Consider the following 23,358-nt stretch of genomic DNA (forward strand, 5'->3'; position numbering starts at 1 on the left):
AGGGCATGGAAATGGCAGGAGCAGGCAGGGATGTGGCCCCGCAGGGGTGTGTCACCGGAGGGCGGGAAGCTGTCAGGACTGCGAGGGGGGCAGCCATGCGCGCTGGCCGCTGAGGAGAGCGGGGTAAAGACATGGGGGCACTGTACAGCGCCGAGCACCGGCCGCCCCGCTCAGCCCGGGAGGCGCCTTGCCCCGCCCTCTCAGCGCGAAGCGGAAGGGGAGAGCCCACTCAGTGATTGACACCCCGCGGGCCCCGCCCCGCCGCGCCCCGTCAGCCAATGGCCGGGGCCTCGCGCCTCCTGCGCCGCCTCCCCTCGCCTATTGGCCGCTTCGAACGCGCGGGCGGCCAATGAGCGCGGAGAGGCGGTTGGGCGGGGGAAGCGCCGCGACCGGCCGGGCCGGCGGAGAACGCGGGGCGCTATGGAGCGGCTGCGGCCCTCGGCGGCGCAGGGTGAGTGCGCGGGGTCAGTTCCCGGGGGGGGCCGGGTCGCGTCGCGGGCCGGGGGGGGTCGCTGGCCGGGGGGGCTGCCCCTGGGGGGGCGGGGTCGCTGGCGGCGGGGGGGGGGGAACTGCCCCGGGGGGGCGGGGTCGCTGGCGGCGGCGAGGGGGGGCTGCCCCGGGGGCGGGGTCACGGGGGGGAACTGCCCCGGGGGGGCGGGGTCGCTGGTGGCGGCGGGGGGCGGGGTCGCTGGGGGGGAAGGGGCGGGGACGCTGGCGGTGGTGGGGGGGGGCTGCCCCCGGGGGTGGGGTCGCTGGGGGGAAGGGGCGGGGTCGCTGGTGGCGGCGGGGGGGGCTGCCCCCGGGGGTGGGGTCGCTGGGGGGGAAGGGGCGGGGTCGCTGGTGGCGGCGGGGGGGGGGGTTGCCCCCGGGGGTGGGGTCGCTGGGGGGGAAGGGGCGGGGTCGCTGGTGGCGGCGGGGGGGGCTGCCCCCGGGGGTGGGGTCGCTGGGGGGGAAGGGGCGGGGTCGCTGGTGGCGGCGGGGGGCGGCTGCCCTGGGGGGGGGGTCGCTGGGGGGGGAAGGGGCGGGGTCGCTGGCGGTGGTGGGGGGGCTGCCCCCGGGGGTGGGGTCGCTGGGGGGGGAAGGGGCGGGGTCGCGGGGGGCGGCTGCCCCCGGGGGTGGGGTCGCTGGGGGGAAGGGGCGGGGTCGCTGGTGGCGGCGGGGGGCGAGGTGCGCAGCTTTGGGCGGTTGGACTCGTGGGCCCTGCCCTGCTGGGGGCACACGCTGCCCTGGGGGCTGTTAGAGGTGGGGCTGTGGGGCGGGGCGCTCTTTGCCCCGGGGTTAGAGGCGTGAGGGGGTGGGCTTGGGGAGGAGCAGGGCTTCTCTTCTAGCTGACTGCACCCCAGGCCAGGTCTGCGCCAGGCCGAGACGTTCCGCCTCAGGTAGGCAGTGCCCCCCACGGCAAGACAATCGCGTAGCTGGAGGCGACATGTCCCAGCGTGATTCTCCCAGCCGTCCACACAGAGGGAGGTCGATGGAGCGCACGCCCCTCGACTCCTTGCACGAATGAGGCGTATCAGAGCCGACTGTCGAGCCCTGGTGGTTCGATTGAGTGCGTCGCTTACGAGGTTGAACCCCCAGAAGATCGACCGTGAAGGAGTCGATCTTCTAGTAAGCGTAGACACACCCCGTCGCATGCCTAGCGCTCATTCTCTAATCTAGCGGCTCTCGAGTTTCATGTCACTTAAAAACTACTTGCCTACAAAATCAGACAAAAATGTAAGCGAGCCACACGTGATTTTAGTTCGCCAGTCAACCATTCATCATGGTGTGGCCACGTTTCCCATGGTCCCACAAAGTTTGTTTACAGCCACCACTCCTGGCTTTCAGTCTTCTGTGCTGTAATTTACCCCTAAATGTCTTCTAAGAGTCCAGTAAGCAGTGGAAGAGTTAGAAACATGCTATACAATATTAACCTCTTGTTGTCTGGCAAATTCTCTCATCTGGCATTGGTCAGGTCCCGAGGGTGTTGGATGGGAGAGTTTTCAACCTGTACAAACAAAATGGACATAGCTGGGGTGTGGGGGGCGGGGTTTGGAAACACACCTCTGGCCAATGTGATTTTGATTGACAAAAGTACTGGGCTGGGAGATATGCCTCACTGGTGATTTAATTATGCCGGTGGGGCATACTGGGACCACGCAGCTGACTTTTGCCACTATGAAGTCCATACTGGAGAAATAGCCCCAGTTTTCATTTTTAGTTCATTCTTTCAAAGTTTCAGCACAGCCTCATTCTGTCCTGTACTCCCAAAACCAACCTTCATCTGTTCTATCTTAAAGAATTTAAATCTGAACATTCACGCTATCCTCTGAAATAACCACCGGTATGAGCTACTTTCATGGTGGGTTGCCTCGGTCTATTTCTATGAGAACAGTGTCACAGCAGCGAAGGGAGCCCAAGAGATTTATTTGAGGTTAAAATAATGTTACTGTTGTGAATTAATTCACAAATTACAGTCTCGGTAATATGTTAAAAAATATGAAGTCCTATTTTTTTAATGTATATTGTACCATACTGTGATCTCATTGCAGAAGAACGGCAGAAGAAGCTTCAGGAATATTTAGCAGCCAAAGGAAAGCTGAAATGTCAAAATACAAAGTAAGTTTGGACAAAGTTTCTAATGGTATCCTGTCTTACTTGCTTGTACTTAAGAATGCTCAGTTAAGCATTCACTGAAAATGCATGTTTCCCTGTGCTTAGCTGCTCCTGTAATGGCAAGGGGAAATTACAATAGTAACTGCTGCTCAAATTGTGGTTCACAGAGTTGCTGTCACAAAAGCTGAATCACGTCTTTGGCAGTACATCAGAACAGCAGATGGACCAAAGGTCCACCTAGCCCAGTAACCTGTTCCAACGGTGACCAATGCCAGGAGCCCCAGAGGAAATGAACAGAACAGAGAATCATGTGATCCATTCCCAACTTCTGACAAACAAAGACCAGGGATACCATCCCTGCCCTTAGCCATTGAGGGACCTACCCTTTGTGAATTTATCTAGCTCTTTTTGAACCCTGGCCTGCATGATATATTCCAGCAAGGAGTTGCACAGGCTGACTGAGGCTATGTCTATACTAGCCAAAAATTTCGAAATGGCTATTTTGAAGTTTACTAATGAAGCGCTGAAATGCATATTCAGCGCCTCATTAGCATGCGGGCGGCCACGGCACTTCGAAATTGACGCGGCTCACCCGGACGGGGCTCTTTTTCGATAGGACCCCGGCTACTTCTAAGTCCTCTTATTCCTGTGAGCAGATAGGAATAAGGGGACTTAAAAGTAGCCGGGGTCCTTTCGAAAAAGAGCCCTGTCTGGGTGAGCCGCGTCAATTTCGAAGTGCCGTGGCCGCCCGCATGCTAATGAGGCTCTGAATATGCATTTCAGCGCTTCATTAGTAAACTTCGAAGTGCCATTTGCATGGCCATTTCAAAGTTTTTGGTTAGTGCAAACACGGCCTGAGTGGTGTTTGAAGAAATACTTCCTTTTGTTGGTTTTTAAACCCTGCTGCCTATTAATTGCATTTGGTGACCTCTAGTTATGGGAACAAGTGAATAACTGTCTCTCTTCTGTGTTCTCCACACCAGTCGTCATTTTATAGACTTCTATCATCACCCATAATCCTTCTCTTTTCTAAGTGGAAACATCCCAGTCTTGCTAATTTCTCCTATAGCAGCTGTTCCAAGTCTCTAATCATTTTTGCTGCCTGAACTTTTTTCAACATCAGGGTCTCTTTTGAGATGAGGTGACCACGTCAGCACACCACGTTCACAATGTGGGCACCCCATGGATTTATAAAGAGACAAGATATTCTCTATCCCCTTTTTTCAGGGTTCCCAAAGTTCTGTTTGCTTTTGCGACTGCTGCTGCACAGCTGAGTGGTTGTTTGCTGAGAACTCCCCACACTGACTAAGAGCTCTCCCTCAAGTGGTAACAGCTAACTTAGTCCTAATCACTTTATATGTTTAATTGGAATTATGTTTTCCAGTATGCATAATGCTTTCTCTTAGTGACAGCCTCTTCAAGTGGTGGTTTGTTTTTGCTTGGTGTTTTTTGGGGCTTTTGTCCTATTAAAGGATGTAATTAACTCAAACTACCCTGGTCCGAATATGTTGACTATAGTTACACCTAAGATTACCGTAAACAGGAAAAAATAATCAGTCCTTGTATTTGACCAAAAAAAAAAATATCATGTTGTCATTTAGGCCCAATCTTGGAGCAGGAATTTTGAGGCCAGTCTGACTTGGAGAGCAGTGATCTTGTTTAGTTTTCCTTATTTCTGAGGTGGGCGGTTGTCTCTCTTTGAAAAATGGGGTTTTTTTTTTTTGGTTTTTTTTTTTAAAGAAAAAAAGGTTGTAAAGCCAAAACTGGCAGTTGGAGTCATGTGGGAGAGAACCGGTGTGGAATAGGAAATTGTTCTAAATTTACCATTCTGTGAAATTGACGAGATTTCTAGTTGTCTTTCAACTGTCTTCTGCCCAAGTGCTTTGCCTTTATTTGAAGCTTGTCAATCACACAACGACTGCATTTTGCGGCTGTAGTACCAGTAGTTGCCGAGCACCTTACTAAGCATGTTGTATTCTTCACAGACATTCCTGTTGAGCTGCTAATCTTTATTAATATTGCACTGCAGTTTGTCATGCTGTCTAGCGTGGCTTCCAACTGAGAGTCCACCCCTCTGGGTAGACTGTCAGAAAACAGGACAGACACCCCAAGCTGGTGACTGTTCTGTAATTTAGATTTCAGCAACCTAGTAACAATATACATGTCTTACACTGGGAGCATCATTTACTCCATGGTATCTGGCTGCCCAGACTGTAATTGACTTTGTGCAAAATGGTTGGTTACACCAAAAATCACAACACATTTAGATTAGTGTCTGGGGACTAGAAGCATTAGCTTGACCCACCTGCGACATGTAGCTTGCCTGGATTCAGCCCTCCCCTGCAGTGTGAAGCCTGTGCTGGCACTCCAGGCCGGCAGCCCTCCCGTGTGGCTGGCATTCTAGCACCAGCTACCTACTGGAGGTGGCAGGGAGCCTGAGCCGAGCAGGCCCGATCCAGCCCTAGCTGGGGCCGGGTCCAGCCCATGGGCTGTGCCTGAGTCTCTGCATGCTTCTGCTCTCCCTTCCTGGAGGGGCAGTGGCAGTGCAGGGAAGTGCTGAGCCCGTTGGCGAGAATCATGACCAGTGGGAATGATGGAGGGCTCAGAGCCACATGTATGTCTGGGGAGGCGCACCAGGTAAGTGTTCTTCCTCCCTCCCCACCCCACATCATCCTCACACATGCCCCTCCCACCTGGGCCCCCACTCTTAGCCTGCTCCTGAACCATCTTTCCCATCCAGACCCTGCTCCCCTTTTCTTATCCTGCTCCCTGGCAGCCCCCTGCTACTGAACCTCTCAGTTCTGACACTACCTTAGCACCTTGGAGGGTCCCAAAATCTGCTAGCTAGACCTGGGCCCCCAGAGGAGGGAAGCCCTGAACTTTGATCCTCCTCTCCCATCCCCTCGCCTCATGGGGCTGCAGTCAGAGAGGGTTGGTGGGTGGTAGCCAATTCTAAAGGTTTGTTAGCCAAGAAAAGGAAATGGGTTATTGAGAGGTTAAAGCAGGTAAAATCTATAGACAGGTGAATCACAGTTTGTAATTCCAAATTGTAGCAGTGATGTAATAAGTTGCCAGTTTCCCAAAAGGCTTTTCAGAGTGTTCTGATTACGCAAAGCAGCAATCTCCAGAAACGGAGTCCATATTGTCCAGAGGTGAAAGACCTTCACTTGAATTCATACCTGCAGCTTCTTCTCACAGAAGACAGCTGACAATGTCAGTACCCTTGTAGGCTTTTCCTTTGAGGGGGAGTAAGGAATGCGTTTTTGATCTTTGCCCTCATCCATCACGCACAATGACCACTTGCTTTGAAATTAGTACTTTGACAGACAAGTTCTTCTTTTGCATTTCATGAATTTTCTTTGGCCTATAATAGGTTATTTTGTTAGAGGTATACACAATTTAAATGTCAGCTACTACTTTATGACAGGATAGAGATTCAGTGAAAACCATGTAAGTAATGTCCCGTTAGTTTTGATGCTGTGATGGGTTTCCCGAAGTGCAATCTGGAACTGAGGTACTGCTGAGTCCTTTGACTTGCCAACCTGGGCTCCCTGTGAGATGCTGTAAATCTGTCCAGGTGCTGCATGTAACAGACATCCACAGGCAGGGATACACGCTGCTGTGTAACATGAATGCTTTTACCAGCCGTTCATGAGCCAATAATACAGAGGTTTAAGAACTGTACTGTCCAGAGCTGAACAAGTGGCTCGCCACAAAAGCTTGTCACCTGAGACATTTTGTTAGTCTTTAAAGTGCTATGGGAGTGCTGGTTTGTTTTGTCCTGCCTGGGTTGGCAGCCTGGCTGCAAGGCCCCTCCCTTGGTGTGGAGAGCGCATGCACAAGCTCTTGTTCCTGAGCAGATTTCCCGAGCGCTGTGCGTTAAATCACACAGATCAACGTCTATTACCCAGGAAAGAGAATGTAAACTCACAATTTGAGTTGTGTGCATGCAGACAGGATTTAAATCGGGTATTGTCTCACCCTGGTGATATAGTTCCTTCATACACAGAGTGGGATTTCTCTTTTCAACCTCAGGCCACCTCACCGGGTTCAGTCTTTGTTCTCCAGACCTGCTTCCAAGTGTTGAGTTGTGAGGATGTCACTTTGCCCCTTTATAGCTTCTTGCAGCTTACTGGAAAGATCCTTTGCTATAGTGAGGCAAGAAGTCTCCATTGGTGCTATCTCTGAGAAGCTTCCATTGTATATGATTCCTCAGACATTCTTCTAGTGGGCCATTAATGCACCTGGGTACCCCCTTATTGGACCTGAAAGGCTGGATGTGAGTGTTTCCAACTTCACAAAGGTTTCCACTAACAAACAAGTAACAAAACTCCATAGATCTACATACAATTCAATGGGATGTCAATCTTCAGCAGATTGAAGGCTTTAAAATGATACTTTACAAGGCATACCTTGCACAACACACATCCTGATCATATCACCGTGGTAAAGCTGGGGGTGCTAGGGAGTTACTGTAGGTACAGAGTAATACATATATTAATCATCACTTGTAATCCATGCTAATATACAAACGTATTGACCACGGGCTCCAGCATGAGCTGGCAGCTCGTCTGCCAGTGTCACAGTCAACGAACTGGTCTCCGCTGTTTAAAAGCATTTCAGAAACTAACGTAAGATTGCTTTTGAACCGCTGCCTAATGTTTAGTCCTTCATCTAACATCCTCTATTACTTTTTTTAAATCTCTGTAGACCCTATTTAAGGGATCGGACCAATCGGCCAAATCCACCGTTACCATCACGTTCTAAATCAGGACCTGTAAGTAGAAAAGACCTTTCTCTTATGACTCTGATCAGCTCAGGCATGGTGAGGGGCTCTGTAGAAATGCAATAAATTGGGTTCCGTGTCCTAAGAGTGGTGCCAATGGAGTGCTTGGCATAAGGGGGAATTAAATACAAACATTTAAGCATTAAATTCCAGTACAGGGGTCAGCAGCCCCCAGCATGGGTTTTCATCGGCAGGAGCTCAGCCCCATCCCTCCTCACACATGCGGCTGGGAGCTCGCTCAGAGCTAGGCTGCCTGTGGATTAACAAAAGATCAGCTACTGCTACCAACCACCATCTACACAGTAGAGCTCTGCATCCTAATTTATTAATGAAGCTGTTGTAAGTAGTGATTTCAAAAAGTATCCCTCTCACTTGGACTGTACAGAGGTCAAAAGGTCAAATTTTGGCATGCCACCTTGGAAAGGTTGCTGGCCCCTTACTTTAAAGCATCACCATTGTAGCCACCCCTAAAACAGAGCGCTCTGTCTGTGAGGCGAAGCCCCAGCTGTTTGTCAGGGCAGAACGTTGCACAGAAGTTCAGAACCGGAAGTGTGGGCTACCTGCAAACACAACTAAGCCACGTTATATGGCTTTGTGGTGACTTTTTTGTTCTCTGATTGACGTGTTTCACTGTTGGAATTTGCGTGCTCTTGGCCAACACCGTTGGAGTGGCCCATGTGTTTACACATTAGTACGCCAATGACATTATTATGCATAAAACCTCAACCTGTAAGAGCTAGCCTATGCCAAATCCACTCAGGCTTTGCTTTGCTTTGCAGATGGGCACATCACAAGTGTCTCTAAATGCACTCAAAAGCTGAGCTTCCTCTAAAGAGGTGTGTTATGGCAATGTCTGTGTGTGTAGTGTGAAATATTGAAAACTTCAGGATAGCTATTTACATTACACTTTCCCATTGACAGCTGCCCCAGAGCCTCTGTGCAATGGGGAGGGTGGCAAACAAGAAGGAACTATTCTATTTACTGGATATGAAGTGTGAAGGGGTCTGTTTATGAATCTGGTGGTGGGTTATGTTCATATTATGACTGATATTTATCTTCTGCCTCCTGAGGTTGTCCGAGCCAAGAAGGATGTTCTCTCAAAAGTGCCCGAATGTATACCAAAGGATTGTGCACCTGCTGTCAAAAACACAAGAAGTGCAGGTCACATTCTTCAGCACAAGTCCTCAAATGTCTCTGTGTCCCAGAGGCCCAAGACCGCTCCTCCCATACCCCCATGCCAGGGTACATGGCCGCCTGCCAATCTTCTGTCAACCAAAAGCCATCAAAAGCAACTGAACAGAACATCGTTGTCATCTACCTGTCATCAGTTAAATCAAATACAAGAGACTGGGAAAGCTGAAAATCGGGGGACAGTCGCAGATCAAAGTGCTGTAATGTTGACCCAGACAGGACGAGACCCCCAAAGTGAACAGCGTCACTCAGTAAGTGAGACTGTGCAGGAAATGGTAGACTGTAATAAAGAGAACTTTCCAAGTAAAACCACTCTGCAATCTTCTGAGAACAGGAGAGACTCTGGGCTGGACGTGACGGTACAATCGAGGACTGGTTTAAGAAATCCAGACCGCAAAAGAGTTGCGGTGCACAGGTATACCCTGGGCACAGCTCCAAGGAACAATGGGAGTTTGAAAGACAGATTTACTATCCGCCAGATCAGTAGGGAACTGATAGGGAATAAACTAGCAAAATCTCCACCTGGCTCTAAAGACGTGTGTCGTCAAAGACCGAGCAGCAAAGCAGTGCCTCCTTCCCAAATGTTTACCGTTTCTAGGCCTCAGCTATCCAGGAAGTCAGGCGTGGAAAAACAGTGTCCGAATCCCAGTGTTGCGCGGCGAAACACAGTGAAATTACAGGCAGTTGGAATGCTCGATCTTGCAAAACCGCCTGCACGCAAGCAATACATGAAGCAGTCAGGAGCACGTAAAACTCTTGGCGCTGTGGAAATTGGCAGGTCCAAGCAACAGGCTAAATCTGGACAAAATCTGAAACTGACACGGTCTCCCACAAATTCTCATCTCTCCAAGAGGGCCTCTCTGATAGAACGGAAAGCAAAGTCAAAGCCCATGTCGGATAGACCTTCAAAAGCAGGTGGTGCCGGCAACTGGCAACCGAAGGCAACCAAAGGGAAGCAGTGCATTAAAGATTTGAAGAAAGCGTCTCTCCCTCGGGGAACAAAATCCAAAAACGATCTTCCCAGGAACTGCGTTGTAGGTATATGCACTTCCAGAGCCCAAGCCAGTGGTGGCATGCTCAGGAATAGGAAAAGAACACCCAAGCAAGAGCTGTTAAGGGATCCCAAGATCTCAGCTGCTGAAAATCGCAAGTGAGTTGCTTTCTTTCCAGTTCTCGCCTCTCTTCCCTTCTTCTTGTAACCTCAATGGGGCGATTCGCTTGTTTCCTCCCAGCAAGCTGCCTTCGCGGAAAGACAGGAGGTAATGGCTTTTCAGCATCAGCTGCAGGAGATGGGTTCCTGCCTTGTGGTAGCAAGGGCTCTGCTTTTACCTTCCTGCTGCCTCCTCTCCATGAGGGAGTCAGGTGCCCTGGCTTGAACCTCTCTTCTCCCTCGTCCCATTGGTACAGCAACTACATCTAATTCAGCTACTGGTACTTCTCAAAGGGAGTTTCTCTGCCAGGGAAAGTTTCCTTATTGCTAAGTTAGGTATGGCCATCCTGAGGCAGACAGATGTCGAGGTTCACCAGGATCCCCAATATTGTTTCACCCGACAGCTGAGCGGGTGCTTCTCCCTAGGCTGCATCCAAAATTTGGATACGTGCAATTTCAACTTGTGTTGCTGTGAGTTAAGTGCAAGTCAAAATTGCGGTGTTCCCAGGAGCTGGGGACTGCAGCTACTCCACCAGCTCCCCGCTCCAGCTGCCGGCTCTCCCAGCTGGGGGAAGCCAGGGGACAGACAGCTGTGATAGCATGGCTTCTCCCTGGCTTCCCCCAGTTGGGGGAAGCTGTGCCACCGCCAACTGTCTGCCTGTCTGGCTTCCCCTAGCTGGGAGAAGCCGTGTCTGACTTCCAGAGTGGTGGGGAGCTGGCTCCTGGCTCCCTTGGGCTTGTGGGAGTTGGGAAACTTACCAGCACTGGTTCCCAGCTCCAGCCACTCTGGGAGTCAGGAAACTGACCAGCACTGGTCAGTTTCCTGTTTCTCAGCTGCTCTCCACTCCCTCCCCCTGCACCTGTGTGAAATTTGAGTTAGGCAAGGGTGTGCGGGAGCACAACCCTGGCGTAATTTGGGGGGCTGGGGCTACTGTATATAAAACTGTGAGTATTGTCAGTACCCTTCTAAACAATGCTGTGAAAAAGCATTAAGGGCTTGGTGTTTCCAATGCAACAAGCAGTACCTAAAGCATACGGAGATGGTGCAGTTCTCTGAATTGTGTTCAGTGCGTTGTTGGAGGTGATCTGTTGAGTGCAAGCTAGGCTAAATGCTGTTGGCTGGGATATGGACTGAAGAGGTCTGAGAAAGTGAAAGGTTTATTACCTAGTGCCAGGTAGACCAGCTGCTAATTTATACCGAGATATCTGCAATGTACACCTGAATATCTTCCAATATAGTTGCCATGTCTATTCCCAATAATGTAAACTTGAATGGAAGTGGAGTATCTTCTTACACTGACCTGCAACTTCTGATCGCGGGAGTCGAGGACAGTGGTTCCCAGCCTTTTTACTAGTACAGGCCCCCACTCGCCCACCTCTTGCCCTCACACACAATCCCAGCCTGCTAGCAAAAGCTCACCCAGTGCAGTAGGGGGGCTCTAACATGCTTGCCAACTTGGAACCCGCAGGTGCGTAAGGAGGCTTGTAAGTGGCTCTGGGTCTTTAGAATTTGAACTCCTGGTGTGGGGCTGCAGGGTACATGCATAGAGGCAGAAGCAGACATCTTGGGAACTTTCAGTGCAAAAACGTAAGCATCAAATGAGTTTAGGTGACTACAGCGTTCAGAGGCTGGTGGGCTGTGAATCCCAGTGATGTCTGATTCTGTGGTTTAGGCAAATAAAGTGGCAGTTAAGTGCATAACTGCCAGGTTCCCTGCAAGGTCAACATTTTTCAAAAGTTTTGCTGTGTTTAAATTGATGTATGGGTATTACACAAATTCGGAGTAGAGAGAGACAAAATACCAGTAGCCCCCAGCAAAGCCAGTTCTAGCTGCTGTGTATGCTCCATTAAATGAGAAAGGAAGCCACAACAGAGATTTTAGGACAGCAATTAACATAGCTGGAAGAGATTTAATTTAAAAATAATTGATTGTAACTTTGCAGTTTATTTGGAACTTATTTTCTGTGATCATTTTTTTTCTTTTTATTCCATGACCTCTTGCAGACCCCCAGGGGTCTGCTGACCTGAGGTTGGGAACCACTGGCTACGTTTTCCCTTTGTAGGGGTCTAGAGATACTGAGGTATTCTATGTTTTGACTTAGCCATCAAGAAGTCCTGTGGCACCTTATAGACTGACAGATATTTTGGAGCATAAGCTTTCGTGGGCCAGGACTCACTTCACCAGATGCATGAGTCATCTGCCAAAGTGGGTCTTTGCCCACGAAAGCTTATGCTCCAAAATATGTTAGTCTATAAGGTGGCACAGGACTGCTCGTTTTCTGAAGATACAGACTAACACGGCTACCTCTCTGATGCATTTTGACTGGTATTAATGCCCAGACACTGAAAAAAACTCACAGGCTGGGACATAGATGAGATTTCTAGGGACTGAATCTGTCTTGGCATCTGGCTTGCAAACAAGCAAAAGGAAAAGGACCTTACTCCTTCACTCTCATGCAGAGTACACAAAGGGCCAGCTTCAGAAAAGTAATCACTTGGGATGGTGGGCAGGGCTCCCTCTAATTCTTTCATCCAGAGCAGAGTGAATTTTCTTGTGCACCAGCGTGGAGGGGATGTGTGACAAAACAAAAGGCAGCTTAGGGGAAGCTCAGGTGAGCGGGGGGTCCCTTCCTTTACTAAAGTCCCCACTCCTCTACTCTGGAAAAGCCTTACATCTCTGCTGGGCATTGAGTTCCCCTCTCATGCTTGTCTCAAGCTGCTGCCTGGGTTCCTTGGAAAGCACAGAATGTAAACCTTCTAATGTGTTGGAAAGTTTCTGCAAGATCTTATGAACTGCAGAGTTGCTGGGAGGCACAAATCTGGCCCTGAATAGAATATTTTTAACTGGATGGATTTGCTCCGTAGGGGGTAAAATTACCAGGTCATGAGTCCGCTTGTCTGGGCTTCAAAATCTATGTGATTAGCTAAAGACTGGAGGCAGGGTCCTGCCTCAACATTCAGCAGTAGCCCCAGTGATCAGAGAGGAGAGGCGCTCTGGGATCCTTGCTGGTCCCATCAGAGTGGTGTGTCTGGTCAGCTTCTTTCCTATGAGCCTGGCAAGTAGCGTCTGCTAAGCTTGGAACTCTTCTCACCAAGGCCCTTGAGTGACAGAGATAGCAACAACCTTTCTACACTTTGCTTTCTCCTGTGTGGATTTTACACTTCCCCTCTTTCAGCCGCCCTCCCCAGCAAAACCAGTTGAGTACGGCTTCCCGGAATAGGGCCAGTTTCACTTTGCTGAGAGCACATGAGACTGCGCTAACGATGCACTTTGGATAGAAGGGAATTCGGGTGAGAAGGGCTCTCTGAACTATCCCGTCACATAGAACAAGGGCTGAAGCTTGTAGCTGAAGGCTCAATGCTGGTTCAGCTGAAGGCTCTATTCAGAACGTAGTAACTTGTCTATGAATCGGTCAAGCACTGGAAATGCCAGTGATTTCCCACCTGACTGAGTGGAAAGAAGGAGATGTGACTGGCTCTTTAATTTTAAGAAGTGGGGTTCTTTCCTAGCCTTACCCAGCTGTCGCCACAGATCTTGGACTGTAACAGCAACAAAGGGTCCTGTGGCACCTTGTAGACTAACAGAAAGAAGTGAGTCTGTGCTGACGAAAGCTCATGCTCAAAACTTTTCTGTTAGTCTATAAGGTGCCACAGGACCCTTCGTTGCTGTTACAGATCCAGACTAACACGGCTACCCCTCCGATACTTGAGATCTTGGACTATTTCTCTATTGGCTTTCATGAGAAACAAAGTGGATTTGACATGATTAAGACCAAAATCAGACCTGTAGCCCCGGGGGAGCATCGTTAAGTGAGGACTGGGAGGTTGATGATGCTCTAATGATCTCCTTGTCCTTTGCTAGGAAGCAGCTGGAGCAGTGGTTGGCATCCAAAGGGAAATCTTACAAACGTCCACCCATGACACTGCCAGCTAAAACCCCAGTCAAGAAGCAGCTGGATTTATCCTTCTGGAATGGCATGGAGGAGGAGGAGGAGGAAAAGAGAGAGCAGCTCTGCCTGAGGGACAAGATCAACAACATGTTGACAGAATGTCTGGAACTCACTGAGAAGGTGAGGACAGAGCCAGGAGTGGCTTTAACAACCTGCTTTTCTTAAGGTGTTTTGGGAGCCCGTCAGGCATAGATCATATGAAGTTCGGCAGAGGTAGCTTGAGGCAACCCGAGCTTGTATTACAGAGGCATGGCTTATGAAGCTTGCAGGCAGTTTTTGCATGGATAACTGGGTGGAACGATGACTTGATAGTTGCCCTTTTCTGTTCATTTCCTTCAGAGCTTCTGCAGTTGGCCACTGTCAGATTGGTCCATCTGGCCCAGTAGCCATTGGTCTGACAATGCTAGTTCTTACCAAACAGCCTCATTCTGCAGTGAGAACCATTTGTCGTTTGCTGCCTATGTTAGGTGTAACCAGCTGGGCTGAAGCAAACTGTCAGTACAGATCTCAGGCAGAACTGCAGCATGCGTGGTTGTAGGGGCAGTGTGTTTCCATGCTGAGCCATTTCTTTCCGCCGGTGAAACATTAATGTCATACTTAAGGTGTAAATCTATTGCTCGGCTGTCCTGGAAGAGTTATGCAATGGGCATCACCGCAGCCAGGGAGACCCTGTGGAGACTTTGTTTTGCAGCAGATCAGTGCTGAAATCTGTGCTAAAATGAGAATTTTTCATCATCAGTCGATGACACGATACGTGATACCTTGAGTGTTACCTGGGATTTCAAATTTCTTGCCACAGAATTTTTCTTGCTGCCCACAATCCAGGAACAAGCCCAGCGTTGTGCCTTAATGTATGTTTCACTGCTAAAAGTTGTACATTCTTGAAGAATCCTTTTGCTACTATGTTTCACTGCTGGAAATATCCAGCTACCGTGCGTGATCTCTCTAGGTATCTGTACGGTCTCCATTACCACAGCATCTGAGTTCCTCAAAAACTGAATGTAGCCCCTCAGTGCCACTGGGATACATTTATAACATGTTAGGGTTCACTCCAGACCAGGAGTGGGTTGTGTTCAAAGTTTTCCACCCAAGCTGTGCAGCTCCCCATTAGGTCTGGAGCAGGGGGAGAGATTTTTCCTCCCCAAGCTCTGAAGCTGCTGAGGCTGGTAGGGTGGTACCCCTCATCAGCATCCCCAGCAGGGAAGCACCCAGTTAAGCCTGAACCCCAAAGCCCACCACCCCCAACCCAAACCCCTCAGCCTTACCCCAGAGTCCTTGGACCCCAGAGCACTTGGCTTCACCTGCATTTTGTTGTTTGTGTCAATATGAAGGTGATGTGGGATAAGAGGGTGTGGGGGAGTTAGAGGAAACACTGATTGTCACCCCCTGCTCTGCAACCAGGGGTGCCTTAAGTATTCTGCAGCTGTGGCTCTGGCCTCTGATACATACAGCCTGTGCACAAGTATACACATCGCATCCTGGCTTCCACTGCTCAGTGGGGTTTTGCAGTGTGACCACCACTCTCCCAGTCCTGAATTTCCCCAAAGGCGTCTCCCTGTAAAGCCCAGCCCTCTCCTGGAGCTCTTGCAGCAGTTGCTAATTGCTTCTTGAGTGAGACAGTACACTACAACCTGCTAATTTAATGGATTTGACAAGACACTTCAATCATAGCACTGAACTAGTCTGTAGTAAAACAAGTTCATCTAGCAAAAGGATATAGGATTAAGTGATATCCAGTATAAGGAATGAAGGTAGAAAGGATTGCCAACATAAAAATATGCTTTTAATGACTAAGATCGAACTTAAACTACAGTCTTTAGTGAGGAAACTGCATTGAACAATCTTTTTCCAGCAATGATTATTGGGATTCTGACTGAGTTAGTCCAAGTTCAAGGTGTTGCTTTTCCCTAACTTCTCAGCCCTTCTCTCATTAGTGCAGTAAACTTTGAAAAGTCTCTGTTAATTCTGCTTCAAAGGGCAGGAAGGTTTCCGGGGGGGGCGGTGAGCAGCCTTCACCCCGGGTGTGATTAAGGGCACGTCCAGATTCCACGGAAGAACGACCTGGTCAGGGCTGCTCTTCCGGAGGTCGATTTCCTTCTCCCTCCCCCCCCTTCCCCCCCCCCCACACACTCAAATCGAACTATCTGGTGTCAGCCGTCGACCTCTGTTCTCCTCATTATCGCGAAGAGTAAAGGAGCTTGACAGGAGTTTCTGCAATCGACTTCCCTCTGCCAAGACCGCCAGATAAGTCAATTCAAGCTATGCAATTGCCGAAGCTAGAATCATCTTCTCTACAATCAACTTACCCATGCTTAGCGATCACTCCTTTCCCCAGTCCTTTGCTCTGACTCTTTTTGCTTGCCTGGCACGCAAATGTGGTTCTTTGTCTTTAGTCACACCTTGCTCCATTTACATGGCAGACCAATTCAGCCTGGCAACAGTGCCTTCCTTTGTCTGGAAAACGCCTAGGTATCAACTGCCCCACACTTGTCTAAATACTTTTTAGTCTTAATTCCAGCACATTCGTGTAATCCTTTGAGTAGATCATGCACACATGGTGCAGTGTGGGGACCGACTGGCTCAGCAGCAGTAGGATGGAAAGGGACCGAGGGGTTATGGTGGATGAAAGGCTGGGTATGAGTAAACAGTGTGCCCTTGGAGCCAAGGCGGCTAACGGCATATTAGGGTGCATTAGGAAGAGTATTTCAAGCAGCTCTAAAGTAGTAGTTATTCTCCTCTATTCAGCACTGGTGAGGCCACATCTGGAATATTGTGTCCAGTGTTGGGCCCCCCAGTATAAAAAGGATGTGGATTTGCTGGAGCAGGTTCAGCGAAGGGCAACAAAAATGATTAAGGGTCTGGAGCACAAGACCCGTGAGGAAAGGCTGAGGGATTTGGGTTGTTTAGTTTACAGAAGAGAAGACTGAGGGGTGATTTAATAGCAGCCTTCAACTTCCTGAAAGGGAGCTCTAAAGAGGAGGGTGAGAAACTGTTCTCGGTAGTGTCAGATGGCAGGACAAGGAGCGATGGTCTGAAGTTGAAGAGGGAGAGGTGCAGGTTAGATATTAGGAAAAACTACTGCCCCAGGAGGGTGGTGAAGCACTGGAATGCGTTGCCCAGAGAGTCGGTGGATTCTCCGTCCCTTGAAGTTTTAAGCCTCGACTGGACAAGGTCCTGGCTGGGATGACTGAGTTGGGGTTGATCCTGCTCTAGGCAGGGGGCTGGACAAGCTGACCTCCTGAGGTCCCTTCCAGCCCTGGGATTCTGTGATTGTTCAGGGCATATATTCCGACAGTGGATTAGATGTAGTGAGCATGTCGGGCCTAATGAGCTGACACACAGCTGTGAACATTCTGTCATATCCCCATTTTGCAGATGAGAAACTGAGGCACAGTGACTCTCCCATCGTCACCACAGTAAATATATGGCAGAACTGAGTATTTAACAAGTCCCAGCCAGGTGCCTCAAATAAAAGACCATCCTTTCTCTCTCTGAGGGATGTTAGCAGTTAACCAGGTCAGGAGCTTTCCTCCCGTTTAACCCGGCCCCACTCTTCCTGACATGGCTCTGGTTTTGCAGGGTTTTCCTTCGGAGGAGCTCTTCGCTACCCTGTCCGGCGTCCCAGAGGCAGAGAAGTTTGCCAAGTTCTGGATCTGCAAGGCAAAGCTGCTGGCTCGGAGCGGCACGGTTGACGCGACTGGCTTGTACGAAGCAGCGGTTCGTGCTGGAGCTGTGGTGAGTGACTGCTCCACGAACTTCCTTTGCTCCACATGTCCGAGCTAGTGCAACCTGCTCCTGCTGTCAACACCCCTCACGGAGCTTTTCCTGTCCAGGAGACTGAGAGAACCCACCATGGTGATGCAGCCTCTCCTATAAGCTAAACAAACGTTTGTGCTCAATAGCCAGCTTTGGTTAGAGGTTGTGTGCTTGTAGTTTAATTTCTTAACTGAACGTCTCTTAAAGCAGCTTGTATTGCAGTGAATAGACATGCTGACATGGCTCCGTGGTAGCCCTAATTTTAGCTGAGAATGGTCAGTCAGCTGCATAATTTCATGCCTTTCTCCAAACATCCAGGAGTTCTGGAGATGCCGGTTCCCCATTAGTGTCAGGCGCAGAGTAACATAGGATTCATTTGCCTTTCAACCAGGGTCTGGAAGTTGCTATGGCTTGATGAAGGCAGCGTAGTTTAGCGGGTGGAGCTGTGGGAGATGGGGCAGATTCTGCACAGCTGTCAATTCTCAGCTATGGTATGAGTGTCATCACCCTTCTACTTAAGTCCAGTCCATTTCCATCTGGTGTCACTGGTTTCCCCTGCACAGCTGGGTTTTGCACAGTGACCACCGCTCTCCCAGTCCTGAGTTTCCCCAATGGTGTCTCCCTGTAATGCCTAGCCCTCTCCTGGAGCTCTTGCTGAAGTTGCTAATTGCTTCTTTAATGCGACAATACACTGCAACTTACAAATTTAACTGCAATTTGACAGACACTTCAATCACAGCGCTGAACTAATTTATAGTATGAGTAAAACACGTTCATCTAGCAAAAGGATATAGGATTAAGTGATATCCAGTATAAGGAGTGAAGATAGGAGCTTGGGATAGTGGTGGTTATTCTTTGTTTTAGAAAGGTTGACATGAAGATGTCTGATGGATTTTCCCAGAGGATGGGGAACCGTCAGGAAACAGACCAAACTGTGTAGGGGGTGGACTGTCTGTCTTCTTGCAGACTGCATGTAGCAGTCCTCTGCTTGCTCGTGCAAGACGACTTGCGTCTGGTTCCAATTTCCCCCTCCTTTTTGTCTATGGTTCGTCTCTGGACTTTGACCTAGTTCGGTTTTTCTAGCCTTAAGCTTAGTTCCTCCTTGCTTTGGCTGTCTGATGGGAGGAGCTACGTTGCGGTTTAACAGAGAGTGAGTTCCACGCACACTGTGCTCTCTAGGACCCAGAGTCTTGGGTCAGGTGCCCCCGTTTTCAAATGTGCTCAGACCTTAAAGTTCTCAATTGTTCTTGCAGCCAATCCAGGAGCTGAGAGAAGTTGTTGTTGAGTTTTTGAAGAAGGCAGACAAAGCGTCCCAAGGTAACGCAAGCTCATAAACCTTGCGAGGGTTGAGCAAACTGGCGAACTGAGAGGAACATGGAAGAATGAATGGGGAAAAGTCCTCCGAAGGACGGTGATGTTTTCTTAGGAGTAGAAGGAAACGGTGGTCAAAACTGTTTGACCTGGGAGTCAAAACATGGCATCAACGTACTCAACTGTCATAGGTTCTGAGCACCTGTGGCTCCTTCTGACTTGTCTGGAGACTGTCGATACTTGAGCTCCTCTGAAAGCCAGGCTAGCTTGAAAACGTAGGTCCTGCTCTGCGCAAGGGGACAAACTAGCAATGGTCTCTGAATCTGATGCGATCGTGAGCCTGGCCATGTAACACGCACTTGCGTATAGTGCGTTCCTATTGATGGTGCTGCGGTAAGGCCAATGTGGAAGGGTAAAGAGAGCAAGATGAAGCCTTACAGAGCAGGACAACGCAGATTTCAGCTCTTCTCCTTCTCTGGGCAACAGAAAATGTCTGGGGATCTTGGACTTGTGCGTTTGCTGGGAGATGAAATGCAGGTTTCCCCGTGCGCACTCAATCACAGAACCATAGAAGGTTTGGGTTGGAAGAAGCCTCCGGAGGTCAGAGCTGGGAAAAGTACCCAAAAAGTTACTGGAGTAAAAGTGCAGCTGCTCTCACTTCTGGGTACTTGAGTACAATAAACATGTGATGTATGCTCAGGTGTACTTTCACTCAGGTCGTTGTCCAGAGGGACACCGGTGACTTGTACTTAAGTACACCCCAGCCCTTCCCCAAAGCTGCTGTACTCATACTCAAGTAACTCCTTGGGTACTTTTACCACCTCTGCAGGAGGTCCTCTGATCCAGTCCCCTACTCAAAGCAAGGCCAGCCTCAACTAAACCATCCCAGCCAGGCCAATGCAGTGTGGGCGTGAGGAGAAGCCGGGATGACCCCTATCAAGAACTTAACCTCTTTTTTTGTCCCACCCCACCCTCAAACCTCTGCTGGTCTTCTAATCCAACAGCTCTGCCCAGCAGCCTCTTTGGTATCTCGGCATCTACTTTCTGATCAGCTTGTCTTCCTGAGGCATTGAGATAAAGGCGGCCTGGGCACTTCAAATGTTTTTCAAGTTTATTATCTTAGTATGGGGACCCTGACGAATTGAATCACAGAAGTCCTTTCAGGGCTGTCCTCCCTTGGGCTTATTGTGCCACTGAGACCTGCCTTTCTGCTCTCTGGGGCTGCTCCCCACCCTGTCCTGCTGAGCCAGGCTCTCTGCTCCCTGCCCCAGCCAAACCACAGAGTTTAGGTTACCTGCCCCACTTTGCAAAGAAGCACAGAAACCGAACCAACTCTGCTGTGGGAGGATCCTGTTTTAGGGGCTCAGAACCCAGAAAACAAGCCCAAAAGGGGACCAAAACCTCAAATCTGTCGTACTCTGGAAAAGTTTTACACAAAGAAAGCTCATAAGGTGTCTCCTCTTCGGTGACAAAGGTGCACAGATTTTGCTTCTCCCAGGTTAACGGTTACACTGCATCTGGGTTTTGATTAAGTATAGAAAGTAGGATTTGAGTGATTAGCAGGAACACCGCATGCAATCTTTTTCAGCGTGTGGATGGAAAAAATTTTATGCGCACCACAATTTGAAACACATACTGCCCACTGTGGGTGGCTGTGGGCACTCTGCAAATGAGCTGGGTAGCCCTTGAATCTCTTGGGTGGTTGCCCCAGCACTCAGCTTACAGAGTACATTGGTTGCAAATGAAAACAGGTGGGTCAAAGTAAATTACTCAATTAAAATGAACAGAAAAGTTTAGCTAGTTCTAATCCACTAATTACACTCATTCTTATCCTAAACAGCTCTGATTTCAGTTAAAAGGCTTTGAGTTGAGTTGATCTTCAAAGTTCTTTATATTCTTTTAAGTGGGCCGGGCAGTTTCAAAGGCTAGCTGAAGGCAAGACCATCGCTTAAATAGACTTTTTCCCAGAGCAGGAACCCTTAGTTTAGCACTCCTCATGTCTATCGAAAAATACCAGGTTCAGGATAGATTCCAATACCAGGTGGCAGGTCACATGTCTTTCTAGAACCAACCACGGTTTGGACTTCCACAGCTCATTGTTCTGAGTACTGAGCCATTAAGTTTCTAAGATATCAATAACGGCCTGCATTAGCCCATTAAAACCAGATTCGCATTTCAGATTTAAATGTCACATAAAAAAATTAAATTATACATGCACAAAAGTAGGCGGTACACATTCAGTGGATTGTAACATTAGCACGTGTTATGTGAGGCTTTTTGTGCAAAGTTCATCTTCCAATTATGCATATTCATTTTTCATAAAGCCTACAGGGGCGTGACTGGCTATCACACCTATTTTTTTCCTGGAGATTCCAGATGTATGGGAAGAGCTTTTTACTGATGGAGAAGATTGCTAAGATTTAGCAGTGCTAGTCTCATTTTGCTGTAGGGTGTCTGGATTAAATTGGGGTTACCACAGAAAATAATCCCCCTTCCCCTCTCGGCTAATCAGCTGTCACCTCCTTGGTGTTTGTTTCTAACACGCCAAAGACCCCTAGTGCTTTCCAGTGGGGAGACGATAAATATTGTGTAGTGATTTCCCTGTCAGGCCCCCTACATTTGTGGTTGCACTACAAGGTGTTTCTGGGGTCACAAAACTTGAAACTGACATGCTCTTTCACTTCCCTTGCAGACCCTTCTGTTGAGGTGACGTCTATCGAAGCAGAGGATGCAGGTGAGCAACCAGGGCTTCAGGGGCCCAGGACTCCTTGCCCTGGAACAAGACAGCAAGTTGTAACAACTCCACAGTCCACTCTACGGTTCTTGACCGGCAAGCCAGTCTCTTCGATTAAGTTACAAGTGGTCCCAGTGCCGAGGTAAGAACTCGCAGAGCGCACATGAAGCTGTTTTTAGCCCTGGTGTTCTATACTGTTCTCCCCGCCATCAGCCGTTTCCACTCGTTGCCGTCAGCTGGCATGTCGCCAGCCAGGAGCTCTGTCATGGGGGCCTGGGGCAGGTGTTTGGTTCCCGGCCGTGCTCCTGAGCTTTGCAAGGCAAGACTGCTTGGAGCTTTGATCCCACCGTGTCTTGGCCGTAGCTGCAATCCTGTCAGTCCTGGGTCTTGTTTGCTTCTGGTCATCGATGCGTAGGGAAAGCTTAATAGGACTGTGTTGGGTGGGCAGATAGCCTTGGCATGCTGCAGAGCTGTGGCAGCCCCGACTGGTGATTTCTAAGGGGGAGACCGATCTGAGGGAAGCTTCACCAAAGGGTCCGCATTGCAGCCTCTCAGGCTGGCATGGGCTTTTTATTGTGCGTAGGGAGAAACCCACTCTCCAGGCTGGGAATCTCATCGCTTCCCCACCCTCTCCTGCTTTAGCGTGTTGTGTCTTGGTCTGGGAGGCTGGACAGGCCAAGGGACCTCTTCTGCCAGCCACGCTTGAGCTAAAGGGCTGTTCCCCTCCACTCTCTGCAGAATGAAGGGAGCGTCTGAGGTGCAAAACTTGAAGTTTCTGACGCCGGTGCGGCGTTCCCTGCGCATAGAGCAGGCCCTGGCCCGCTACCCGGCAGCGCTGAAGGAACACGACACCGTTGTGTCTTCCCTTGACGAAATAATGGCCATGGAGGACGTGAGCCACTTTGTAATTCGCAAAAACGAGGCCCTGCCTGAGGAGGAGGACCTGGAGCTTCGGGGCTTGTAAAGCCCAGAAGGGGGAGGCTGCCGGGAGAACATTCTGTAGCAAAAGTGGCCCAGAGGCCAGGCTGGCGGCTCCCCCAGCGAGACCGACACTTCATGGGCAGAGCTCCCCTTAGGGACTCCACTGCCTGGGTAACTGGCAGCCTGTACATATACTGGGGAAATGTCTAACTGCCTTTCTACAGTGTTACTTCTCTGAATAAATGTACATACCCTGTGACGGGCAACATAACCTCGTGCATATGGCATTGGCCTGGGACACAAGGTATCTGGGTTCGGCTCTGCCTTTGCCCTGTCACTTTCACCTCTCTGTGCAGCAGACTGCCCATCTGTAAAATGGGTAGATGACACTGACCTCCTTTGTAAGCTCAGAGGTGAATGGATGAAGTATAACCCTGAATACCCTGAGCCAGTGCATGGCAGCTGCTCCCCCCCCGCCCCCCCGGCATGTACTCCAGGCTTGCTGAGTTGAGAGACAGAACAGGAAACCAAAGGAAGGACCTTGCAAAGGTGCCCTGGGCTGCAATCCCACCACTTGGGCAGGGCTTCTCTGCATACGTGCAATTGGCACAACTAAGGATCTTGTGCCTAGTGCAGGAGAACTCTAGGGACTGGCTAAGAGCAGCTGCTTTAGCTGCAAGACCTCCCAGCACCGCAGAATTTCAGTGACTGTAGTGATCTGCAAGGAATTTCTTCCAAACATGAAGGCAGAGCTGCCTGTTCCTTCTCCCTCTACCAAAATCTAAGGGTAGCTGCACGCAGCTCTTCAGCCAGCCAGCCCAACTCCACTCCACTGGCATTTCTAAGGCTTCTTGTGTGCTCAGTATCTAGTGGGGGTTGTGGATGGTCCAGTTTTCACGCTGAGTGCGGGGTGCAGGTCATACCCCTTCCTACAGAAGTCGAGACCGGGGTTACTGTTTTGTAA

General features: G+C 49.8%; 1 protein-coding gene across 1 annotated transcript; it reads left to right on the plus strand.

Annotated features, from left to right (window-relative positions):
* Positions 1–389: 389 nt before the first annotated feature.
* Positions 390–22,811, plus strand: CKAP2L (cytoskeleton associated protein 2 like). Its single transcript, XM_074981873.1, has 9 exons — positions 390–451; positions 2,532–2,598; positions 7,306–7,372; positions 8,452–9,722; positions 13,585–13,792; positions 17,252–17,407; positions 18,682–18,745; positions 21,432–21,615; positions 22,212–22,811. Exons 1-9 carry the CDS (start codon positions 421–423, stop codon positions 22,435–22,437), a joined length of 2,274 nt encoding a protein of 757 aa, XP_074837974.1. The 5' UTR covers positions 390–420; the 3' UTR covers positions 22,438–22,811.
* Positions 22,812–23,358: the final 547 nt, after the last annotated feature.

This window comes from Carettochelys insculpta, chromosome 31, assembly GCF_033958435.1.
Source record: "Carettochelys insculpta isolate YL-2023 chromosome 31, ASM3395843v1, whole genome shotgun sequence".
Taxonomy (NCBI): Eukaryota; Metazoa; Chordata; order Testudines; family Carettochelyidae; genus Carettochelys; species Carettochelys insculpta.